We start from the raw sequence: 12,449 nt of genomic DNA on the forward strand, positions 1-12,449 counted from the left end.
CTCTTCCAGCACCACTGATCCAGAATCTGGTTTCCAGCATCTGCAGTCATTGTTTTTACCTTCTTGAGAATACAGACCGGAGAGATTCTTCTATTACAAATATCCCAGGTCTGTTTTATTCTTTTAAACCTTTTAAGGTACATACTCCCGTTTCTATCCATCAAAGCTATAACCATGTCAATTGTGTAAATTGTTCTGCAAAATCAGTCTGTGCGTTCATTTGTATGCTTGAAGACTGTCTGTCTGTGTTATCAACCAATCTCAATTTTACTAAGGACTTCAATTTCTTGGAACTTGCATGTCAAATGTTATTTCATTTTTTTTCTTGCAGTTTTCGAAAGATGGCAGCAAAAGTCCAATTAATAATTCTGAAACCATAACCAGCCTACCGATCAGTATTCCACTGAGCACTGTTCAACCAAACAAATTGCCTGTCAGCATTCCTCTGGCTAGTGTAGTTCTGCCAGTCCGTGCTGAAAAAGTGGTAAGTGATATTTGACTGACTTGGCACTCTTAAAACTCCAATATGTTTAACAGGTGTTCGACTGGCTCGAATAAAGAAACTTCAACGTTCAGTCTTATTTTAGTAATTCACTGCCCTGTCTTGTTTGAAAAAGGTTAAAAATCACAACACCACCAGGTTATCATCAACAGGTTTATTTGGAAGCACTAGCTTTTGGAGCGCTGCTCTTCCATCAGGTGGTTGTGGAATATAAGATCGTAAGTCACAGAATTTATAGCAAAAGCTTCCAGTGTGATACAACTGAAATTGTACATTGAAAAAGATCTGTATTGTTTAAGTCTCTCATCTTTTAGAATGACCATGTTGGTTTCAGTTCTTTCATATGTAAATTCCAGACCTTTTTTTTTAAAGTTACATTTTCAAATGACCTTTAACAATAGATGCCATATTATCTCAAATAATTCATTGAAGGTGTGAGGTGCCCTGGTGAGGCTCTGTGCCCCAATGTTCAGACTGATCCTATTCCTAAAAAAGGGATTTACAGAATCTTGGAAATATAGTTTTTGAGCAAAAAAATTCTGCAAGTACAAATTCACCCCACAAAGTTTGTGTGTGTGTGTATCTCCATGTGTGTATGTATGAGCGTGTGAGAGAGAGTCTGCGAGAGTATATGGGCCTGTGTGTGTGTTGCAGTGGGGTCACCTGTACTTAGATTACTTACAGTGTGGAAACAGGCCCTTCGGCCCAACAAGTCCACACCAACCCGCTGAAGCGCAACCCACCCATACCCCTACATTTACCCCTTTAACCTAACACTACGGGCAATTTAGCATGGCCAGTTCACCTGACCTGCACATCTTTGGACTGTGGGAGGAAACCGGAGCATCTGGAGGAAACCCACGCAGACATGGGGAGAATGTGCAAACTCCACACAGTCAGTCGCCAGAGTTGGGAATTGAACCCAGGTCTCTGGTGCTGTGAGGCAGCAGTGCTAACCACTGTGCCACTGTGCTGCCCACTGTAGTGTGACATGAACCCAAGGTCCCGGCTGAGGCCGTCCCCATGGGTACCGGACTTGGCTATCAGCCTCTGTTCAGCCAGTCTGTGTTGTTGCATGTCCGGAAGTCCGCCATGGAGGATGGTCATCAGAAGGTCCGAAGTCAAATGTCCCAGACTGCTGAAATGTTCTGTGACTGGGAGGGAACACTCCTGCTTGTTGATTGTTGTGCAGTGTCCATTCATCCGTTGCTGTAGCCTCTGCTCAGTCTTGCCAATCTACCAAGCATCAGGGCATCTTTGCCTGCAGTATATCAGATAGACAATGCTGGCAGAGTCACATGAGTACCTGCTGCATACATGGGTGTTGTCCCCACGTGTAATGGTGGTATCAGTGTTGATACTGACACATCTTGCAGCGTCTGTCATGACATGGTTATATGGTGTTGTCTTGAAAGCCAGGCAGATTGCTGCAAACAAGGCTGACTTTGAGACAGGCAACAACACAAAAGTGGCCGAGCAGAGGCTGATAGCCAAATTCGGTACCCACTGGGATGGCCTCAACCAGGACCTTGGGTTCATGTCACATTACCGATGATCCCACTGCAGTGCTCTCGCGCATGTGCGTTCTCTCCGACAGACCTGTACACTCACGCAGACTCTCTCTCTCATATGCTAACACATACACTCACACTCACGAATCTTCTCACTGACTTAAACCCCTTTACACTCACTCTCACACACATACTCTCAGACACTCATACCCCCTCCCCCACCCCCCCAAACGCATGCACACACACATGTTTTTGGGGTGAATTTGTACTTGCAGAATTACATTTTTATTTTGCTCAACTGCGTGATTCCACGTAAGATTTTGTAAATCCCTTTTTCAGAAATAGAATCAGTCCGAACGTTTGGGGTACAGACAGACTTTAACCTCACGTTCAATGCATTATCTGAGCTGACATGGCACATATTGTTAAAGTTTACTTGAGAATGTAACTTTTAAAAAAGCGATCTGGGATTTACATTGAAGAACTGAAATCAACATGGTCATTCTAAAAGATGAGAGTCTAAACAAACAATCCAGGTCTTTTTCAATATATAATGTCAGTTACGTTACTCTATAAATTCTGTGACTGACTATCTTTATATTCCACAACCACCTAATGAAGGAACAGCGCTCAGAAAGCTAGTGCTTCCAAATAAACCTGTTTGACTATAACCTGGTGTTGTGATTTTTAACTTTGTCCACCCCAGTCCAACACCGGCATCTCCAAATCATTGGAAAAAGTGAGCTGTACAGCACCACTCTTGCCCCTCAATTTTCCCAATCCACTTATTCATTGCATAATGCAAATCTTTGGGTTGTCTACAAACCCAATTTTCATTGTTTTTTTTTCACCTTGCGCAGTTCCCCATATCCTTTTTTTCTTTAACTTGACTACTTCTTGAGATGAGCTCCCTGGAAGGGATTACCACGTCAGAACATGGCCTTTACTTCATTCATGAGTCCCAATATTTATCATCCCTACCTCAAACCTCCAGAGGGTTCATCTGTCAGCCATTTCTCTCACTCAGTCTCTTTTGGTAACCTGACCTTAATTTATTAATAATGCATATCACTACTTCACCAGCAATTTTGAGAGAATATTTATTTCCTCTGAATGTTAGTAAGACTGGTGATTTGTTACTTCCATTCAGTCTCTGACACCAGTTCTCATCATTTGTTTGTTTCAAAATCAGATGTTGCTGGCAAAACTCAGCATCTGTGGGAGAAAAGAGTTCATGTTTTGTCCAATAACTCTTCACTTGGTCCAAGAGATGTGAACCTTGTCTGCTTACGGGGCTGCAAGCTGTTCCGTGCTTTGTTTCCTGAGTACATTTTTCCACCTTTGGCAACCCCTGTTTCTGTTCCTTATTGTTTTTTTTTTTGCCTTTCATGAATATTATTTATTGTAGAACTCACAGCAAGTTCCTTCTTTCACTAAGGTTATTTGTGAACATTGTTTATTGTGCCCAACTCCAGTACACACCAGAATTCACTTTCAAATTCTGGTACTAATTTTTTCAAATGTATGTTGTAGTTTCACTTCTGTGTATTCCTCCAATATTTGCAGACTTAGGTCCTGAAACTGGAGATTTATTCAAAATTAAATAAACTAGAGTGTCTCCTTGTGGAAATTCCTAGCACCTTTACTTATTCGTGCCACTGTGTGTTTCTTCCTCGCGTTCAGCCAATCCTTAACACTTCAATATCAGTACCTATCTCTTTGTCTTATGGGAACCAACTTAAACATGAACAAATTGTTGTCAACTCTTCAGTTCTCATTACTCGAAGGCTTTTTTTCCCCCTGCCCTGACTACGTGGTGATGGAGCAAAATAAACAATCACGAGTGTTCCTTCTAGAAGAGCCAAATGCACTTTTCAGTAGAAATGTTCCTAAGTTTGTTGGGGTTTGGGGTTGGTATCGAGAACCAAGTTCTGATCATCGGGGAATACAGAGATCAAGCAAGCAGCAGGTGTGTCTTGTGAGCAAGCAAAGTTTGGATATAGCGTGAGGAATGGTTGAAAAAGTAACTGAAGTTTTAAATCAGATGTTAGCAGGGGAATGCTTTTGAAGATGTTTGGTCCTGTGGGATGCATGAATGGAGGAGGAAATGGCAGAGTCAGCTGTTGAGAAAATCTTCATTTTAGGAGCAAAGAAGCCTATGTGGTCTTCACACTTGTTGCCAGTATGTATAAATGATGTAATAAAGACAATTTTTTAACCAACTCCAGTGTTAAATTGCTGAAGCATTCCGGGTTAGAAGCATATACATTAACAAACATGAGTCAAAAAAACTTTTTTTAACAAGTTTTGCTTATGGGACATAAATCTCTGAAATGGGGCTTGGCAGTAAGTTTGGTAACCACTAATAATAGCAACATAGATGACATTCAGATTGAGTTCTAATTGCTTGACTGTAGAGAATAGTGTGGCTCCCAGACATTAAAATCTTTAGGCAAATAATGCTTGTAAATGAATCGTTAAAGTATTAGAACTTTAACTCTACAATATGGCTCCTTTTGCATTTTGTTTCTTGGTTATTGTTAAACCATTTTGTAGCTTTTGTATAAAATAGTCTAATTTGTTGTATTTTACAGAGAAGCACACCTAGTCCTATTCATGTTTCAAATCGTGACTTATCAATGCTTGACAAACAATATGGTGCTAACTATGGAAATGTGGCTGGAAGTAAATCACAGTCTTTGACTAACTCAGGTACCTGTATTATCCGTTTCAAGTTGTAACATGGAGTGGGTTCAATTTTTATTTGGTTGACAATTAATCTAAAGCTACTTAGTCAGTTGGATCAGAATTTCTAATTTATCTGGCAAATCATGAGATACATGCTATTGATGTATCTTGATTATCTTGTAATAAGTTGTCAATAGAGAAGAGAGCTTGGTGAAATTTACAACAAGTAAAATCCATTCCAAACTACCATTGATGATCTTTATACAACGCATGGGAATTTCCAAGTGTTTAGAAACTAAATGCATTCCTTGGAAGTCTTTAATTGTATTTTGGATTAATTGTATTTTACATGTAGTTGCAAATGAATGACAACTGTTTTGAAAGCATGGGAAATAAGAGCAAGCATTGGTTATTTGGTCTCCTGAAAATGGCAGAGCGTGAAATCGATCATGGCTGATCTTCTACATTGGTACCATTTTTGGGCACAATTATGGCTGATAAGTTTGTGTTGAGAAATCAGTAAATCCTTATCTTGACTGCACTGACTGTATTGGCACAGCCCTTTTGGGCAGCAAATTGCCAAGAGTTACCATGCTCAATGAAGACTTTCTGCCTAATATCAGTCCAAAGCCAAAGGGAACACTCTTCCAACATCTAGACTTGGAATTTTATGAACTTTAAAGCAAACACTTCTCATTGTTCTAACTTCACGAGAATATAATAACCTATCCCCTTAATCTCTTTTCATGGGACAATCCCACCATCTTGGGGGTCAGTCTGATGAGCTTCCACTGCATTCCCTCCTTTGGCAAGTATATCCTTCATCCAGTAAGGAGTTCAAAGCTCTGCACAATACTAAAGGTGCAGTCTCCCAAAGGCTGTACCTAAGTGCAGCAAGATACCTTTACTCCTTTTACTCCAGTCCTCTTTACAACAAAGACCGAAATATCTTAAATGATTTCTACACATGCATTTTGGCTTTTAGTAACTTATAAGTAAGGGCACTCTGATCGATCAACACTCTTCAGTCTGTCTCCTTTTTAAGAAGTATTGTCCATTCCTGTTTTGAAGTGATAACTTTGCATTGTTCACATTATATTCCATCTGCTGTACTATTGCCCCCCCTCAGCCTTACTATAGGCTTTGAAGTCTATTTGCCACATCCTCAACTCAGTCCAATCTGGTTTTCTGATTTTAGATGTTTTGAGGATTACATTTGATCCTCTCATCCAAATCATTGTTACAAATTGTAAACAGCTGGAGCTCCAAGCACTGATCCTTGCATACCTCACTAGTTACAACTTAGCAACCTGTGTAACCTGTTTTGTTTTCTTTCTGTTAGCTAATACTCAGTCCATGCCAGTACATTGCCTCCACTCTCGTGTGCTTTATTTGTGCTTTGTGTTACTTTATTTGAAAACTGTCTGAAAATCCAAATACACCAATTTCCATTTCTCAGAGACAAAAACCTGCAGATGCTGGAATCCAAAGTAGACAAACAGGAGGCTGGAAGAATACAGTAAGCCAGGCAGCATCAGGAAGTGGAAAAGCCAACATTTTGGGTATTAGCCCTTCAGGGCTTGATGTGAGCTTAGGGGGAGCTACATATAAAGGGATGGGAATTGTGGTGGACTGAGTAGCAGAATAGTGAGGTAGTGATAAGTGAAACAGGTAGTGGGTAAGGCCTGGTTGGTTGATGGGAGGGATGAATCCGGTTGGTAGATATAATGGAAGGGAGGAGGCGAAACTGGAAAGGGTGCCAGGGATGGGTGAAAAGGTGTTTTGAAATTGGAGAACTGTTACATCCTCTGGCTGTAGGCTGCCCAGATAGAAGATAAGGTGGTATTCCTCTAATTTGCAGTCTGATTCACTGCGGCAATGGAGAAGGCTGAGGATAGATGTGTCGTGGGGGAAATTGAAATGGGTGGTGACCGGGAGGTGAGACCAAATCTAGATTGGGTGATCGGTTTGCCGTGCATCTTTGTCTGGCCCGAAACTGCCAAACTGACCTCCTGGGCCCATTTCAGTTCCCCCTCCCACTCCCCTCTCTGACCTGTCCATTGGAGGAACAACATCTTATCTTCTGCCTGGGGAGTCTACAGCCCAGAGCACTTTACATTGAGTTCTCTAATTTCAGATAACCTTCCCACCAATCCTCTGGCTCCCTTTTCAGTCCTGCCTCCTTCCTTCTATTTCACCTTCCAACCCTTCCAGCTATCAACTGCATTTATCCCACCCATCACCTGTGTTCACCTGTCACCATTACACTATTCCACTATTCTCCCCACCCTGCCCTCAGCCCCTATCACTTTAGCTGTACCTCTCCCTATCCCCATGTTTAGCTCTGAAGAGGAGTTATACCCAAAACATTGACTTTTCCACCTCCTAGTGCTGCCTGGCTTGCTGTGTTCTTCCAACCTCCTGTTGGTCTAATTTCAATTATTTTTCCCACTTATCTTGTTACATTCTCGACAACTCTAATGGGATTGTGCAAGTTAATTTCCTTTCCATAAAATTATGCTGATGCTACTCATTGTTTTCTAAGTCTCCAGTTATCATGTACTTCATCCTAAATCCTAGTGTTTTTCCTGCTACTGATATCAAGCTAGTAGGTCTGTAGTTCCCTGTTTTCTCTTTCTCTCCTCAAATACTGAGATTACACCTGAAATCTTCCAGTCTGCAGCAGCTATTCATAAATCTTTAGAACTTTGGAAGATGATCACCCCAAAAAAGTCTCTATCTCTACAACCACTTATTTGTACACTCTGGGATGTAGACACCAGGTCCACAAATTGATCACCTTCAAGTCCTATTAATTTCAACAGTTTTGATTCCTTATTCTTGCTAGTTTTTTGGTTCTATAGCTTTCCTGGCACTTCTTTTCCCCCTCTGAAGACAGGCACACAGTCTAATTCAAACATACTATGGAGTTAAGAAATTAATAATTGTTGATATTTTGAAAGAGGTTTTATCCTTCCTTCCTTCCTCATTAAGTACATTTGTGTCGAGCAATAATTAAAATGTAGGTCATAGATTTTATATTCAAGCTGTGGTCATTGCAGTGTGATCATTGTTTTGCAGGTTTTTGTTACTCAGCTGGCTCTGTGGCAGTCAATGGGGTCCATTCAGGTTCTCCAACTCGGTCAGCGCTTACCAGTCATGACAAGATATTATTAGAAGATTCCGATTCTACCAATGAAGGTATTCTTGCCAACAGTTCTGTCCTGCAGAGCTTCAACCCACAGAATCCAACAATGCACCTGATGCAGTCTCAAAGTTCTGAGCAAAACTCTCCCACTACACAGCATTCAGTCAGCCCGAGGCTGTCCAGCTCTCAAAATCTAGCAACCAATTCTTCAAGTATGGGTGGGGTTTTACAGTATGTGGACACACACAAAGCCTTCTCAGAGGTAATAAGAAAAGATTTACAGTCAGACCAAGGTGCCTCGGATCAGGAGAATGAATCTAAACGGAGAATAATATTTTCCACTGCTAATGGTGGAAATGTCAAACAGCCTACTTTAAATAAACAGACTCCCCTTGCTTCAGCCATCAAATTAGAATCTGGACAGACAGTATCGCAAGAAGGAAAAAAGAAGAGCAGAAGGAAACGTTCTTCTTTAACATCCAGTTTAAATGCAGGTAGCTCTCCAAAGCGAAAATCGCTGCTTGCTGCATTAGGGCTTTCTTCAGGATCTCCTTTGAACATAAGTTCTATGGTAAGTGATTTGATTTGTTGCTATCTTAATTATTATTTTAGAAGGGAACCCTTGCTTTTGATTTCAAAGTTGATCTGAATATATGGTGATGCTGCACGAGAGTAGGAAACAAGTCCCTAATCAATTATCCAGTTGCTGTTACCTCCTTCCATTGTGGAGCTGTGCAGATGAGCCAATTGATTTTTAAAAATAAATGAATAAATATGCACATTCTTTACCTTCTATTGAAGTTATCTTGGCACCAGTAACAATATTAATGCCATAGTCAAACGCAGTCCTTTCTGACTATGCTGCATCATATCTATAGCATTCATTGTAAAGGAAATGCATGTTTTTGAGTTGCTCAGATTTATTCCTTGCTTGCCAACTAAAATTGCTTTTTATATTTTAAAAATTACACTAAAAATGAATTTAGTTTAGTTTGTAGTCTTGTTTTCAAATAGTTTAGCGTAAACGCCTTGCTCACAGTCACATTGATCTCTGTCTCAGTTGAGTCAAGGCATGTGGGTGTGGTTCCCAAAAGATGTTGGGATTGAAATTCATTGAATATTTGCTGTTTTGCAGTAGAAGTTGGTTACATATTGATTTCTAATTTCATGTTTGAAAACGCGGTGTCCCTAAGACTTTCCATTTAAATACAGCTATCAGATACTATTGAGACATCACCCAGTGCAGAAATTCCCCTTCCCTATTAATGTACATTTACCCCTGACTAATGCACCTAACCTACACATCTGTGAACACTGTGGATAATTTAGCATCGTCAATTCACCTCCCCTTCACATCTTTGATTGTAGAAGGAAACAAGACCACCCGGAGGAAACCCATGCGGACACTGGAAGAATGTGCAAACTCCACAAAGACTGGCCCCCCTCCCCCGAGGCTGAATTCGAACCCAGATCCCTGTGAGGCAGTAATGCTAACCACTGAGCAACCATGCCATCCTATTTTCACTTTTCCTTATTATTTAGATCACTCACACGAAATATTTTAGTTGCATGACCTTTCTGTTCCTTACTTCTGTTATGACAGACAGCAGAATAGAGTTGGTCCCCCTACCTCTGTAATCACATTACAATAAAATTAAAATCTTTCAAAGCTCTGAAAAGTGATACCTGTGATTCCTAACCTGATTCCTTGAATAACCTTGAATAATTCCTGACTTAAGGAATAATTAATACTAGATGCCAGGTTTGCAGCTTAAACAAAAGACATTACAATTTATTAATACTACACTAACTTTAGAGTGAAGCTAAATAGTAGCAATCTAATTAAGGTCTAGATTTAAAACCAATCATGTTTGAATTTAGCTCGCACTTCATGTCAAAACAGACACTCAAACTCATTTGAAGGATAATTTTTACAAAGGCAAAATAATTGGCCAGATTGGTTGAGCACTTTCTAAGATACATTGCTTCGCAAGTAGATGGATTGTCTACTAACTGATTTTTTGGAAGATGTCCATCAGTGCTACATTTTCTATTTCACTACCATGAACATTCAAAAATACTTAGTTTGTATTCTTTGAAAAGTCTATAGAATTCTTTTTATCAAGAATCAACTTGGAATTAACTTATAGGCTTGACTTCAAAGACTATTAACAGTTTGTTTGTCATTTTCCAATGCAAACTGCTACTCATAGACCAAAGGTCAGCTTTCAGTTCTGAGCTCTCAGTTCACAGCTCCAGACCAAAAACTGATATTAAAAAAAATGAAATATCAGCGAAGGTTCTAGCTTATCCTACATGCTGCTATCTCATTCTTGTTTTTAAATTACCTTGTTGGAGTCTGAGGAAAACACTGCATGGATGGGTCAAGACTTCCTTGAATTTAAAATCTTCTGTTTTCAGTCAGTTGATTATCAGCTATATAATTGGTTCAATGCTTTACATTTTGTGTGAAAATAAGAGTGTGATCTGACTGCTTGCAGTACTTAAAGCAAATATATAATTTCTTTCATTGAAAAATCTGCTTCAGCTTTGTTCTTATTTATATGTAAATTGAATTTTTGTGGTAAGATTAGCTTGAATATATTTCCTGCAGTAATTGTATTAAATGTCATAAATGTTTTACACAGGTGTATATAATGCATATAAAAATGCCAAGCATTTAAGGTTCCCGTAGATCATTTCTGCATTGTCTTGATACTTGTAATAAGTTAGGTAAAGGGTCATTTTCTTGAACAATGTAGTGCTTCATTATAGTTTTCTCCCTTTTTTCAATTGATCATTATAATTAACTCGAATACACAACTTGCTACCCAAGTTTTTGGTATATAAAGTATTCTCAATACATGGAGCAAAAAAGTTTTACTAAATTAGTGATAACTTTTGCTTTTAGGTCAATAACATTAATCAACCTTTGGAAATAACAGCAATTTCATCACCAGAAACTTCAGTGAAGAGCTCTCCTGTTCCCCATCAAGATAATGAAGGGCCTCCAAGTTTGAAAAAGAAAAAGGTCTTTGCCTCCAATGGTGTTCATTATTCTCCACTTACGTCTGATGAAGAGCAGCAGGAGGAAACTGAGCAGATTAATGGAAGGTAGGTTCAAATGCTTGGTTATAATTTGGAATTATTTGTGACTGAAGCTAAATACGCTAATTGAAATGAAGTGCAAAAAGTGCTGAGCAACAATTGAATAGGCATTTAAGGTTCTGATAGATCATTTCTGCATTATTTTGATATTTGTAATAACAAAGTGATAAAGTTGTTTTCTTTATCAAGGCAGTAGTTCATTATCATTTTCTTTGAATTGATGACCATTACAGCCAAGATTCTTCGCATGTGAAGTATTCTCAAAATGAGGGGAACATGAGTGTGCTGCACAGGCAACAGATATGCCCAGCACACCACCCTTTGCAAGTTCCTGTTGCTGCCAATCATCATCTAGATTACAGGATATATTTCCATTCCTGCGGTGTTACTTGGTCAAAATTTTGGAACACTCTCTTTAATGGCATTGTGGGTGTACCTACCCAAAATAGATTGGAATGACTGAAGAAGGCAGCTCACTATCAAGTTCTCTAGGGCAACTAGGGATGACTGGCCCAGCCAGTGACGCCCACATCCTGTGAGTGAATAAAAAAATCTGAGTTTGAAGAGAGATTTCATCTTTATTGTAAAGGAAGGGAGTTGTGGGGTAATGGAAACATTCATAATTTAGAACGCATCAATTCTGAATAGAAATCTTGTGAGAAATAAATTTCAATTAATCTGCGCTATTATTCTGCATTTAATTATGACCTTTGGCTAGCTATCTGCTCAGTTAATTGTATTTTAAAAAAAATCTTAGTGGTTGGCCAAATGACGTCAGATGTAAGTTTTTTTTTCGAAGATCAAGTTGGAATAACTGTAGAAGATTAGTCAATGAGAATAGCATGCCACTATCCTGTTTTGAAAATCCTTGATATTGACATCAGACTAATGGATTTATTGATCTAAATGAATTTCTTTCTTGAAATCCAGTTCATTTTAATATCTGGGAAAATTTAAGTATGAGTTAGCCCAATTGTAGCTATTAGGACAGTACATGACTCCTTGTAGTTGAAGTTTTCTATACCAAAGAGATTGCTGTACTATTAATTGTGTTACATGAAATACTCAAGACAGCAAAACATTATTTTACTCCTAACACTCCTAAATAGTGTTTTATGAAACTCTTCAAAATGCAACAGTACAGTCTCCTTAATCTTTCCTCACTAAACAATCCTGTAATCCTAAGGATGAATTTGGTAAACCTCCATTGTACATCCTGAATGACAAGTGTATTTTCCCTTTGATACAGACTGAAGCTGTGTACACTAATCTAGGTCAGGTCTCTGTTATGTTCTATTCTCCATTTTCCTTAACTAGAAGTGGAGTTGCACTTTCTACTTTCCAGTCAGCAGGAACCTTTCCACAATCTCTAGAATTACAAAAAATAATCACCAAGCAAATTGGCACAGGATCAACAAATTAGTGGTAAATGTGTGGCTCAAAGATTGATGTGGCGAAACTGGTTTGAATTAGTGATCCATTGTTAGCAGTA

General features: G+C 39.1%; 1 protein-coding gene across 3 annotated transcripts in view; it reads left to right on the forward strand.

Annotated features, from left to right (window-relative positions):
• The window catches only part of dot1l (DOT1-like histone H3K79 methyltransferase), a 99,459-nt gene that overhangs the window by 67,183 nt on the left and 19,827 nt on the right, over positions 1-12,449 (forward strand). For all 3 annotated transcript variants that reach the window (XM_043721189.2, XM_087976044.1, XM_087976043.1), the window contains 4 exons: positions 332-484; positions 4,608-4,725; positions 7,783-8,420; positions 10,761-10,963. In XM_043721189.2, coding sequence (XP_043577124.2) covers positions 332-484; positions 4,608-4,725; positions 7,783-8,420; positions 10,761-10,963 — 1,112 coding nt within the window. The remainder of the gene's footprint in view (positions 1-331; positions 485-4,607; positions 4,726-7,782; positions 8,421-10,760; positions 10,964-12,449) is intronic.

Source organism: Chiloscyllium plagiosum, unplaced genomic scaffold, assembly GCF_037043375.1.
Source record: "Chiloscyllium plagiosum isolate Xiang-an unplaced genomic scaffold, Cpla_swu_hap1 HiC_scaffold_28, whole genome shotgun sequence".
Taxonomy (NCBI): domain Eukaryota; kingdom Metazoa; phylum Chordata; class Chondrichthyes; order Orectolobiformes; family Hemiscylliidae; genus Chiloscyllium; species Chiloscyllium plagiosum.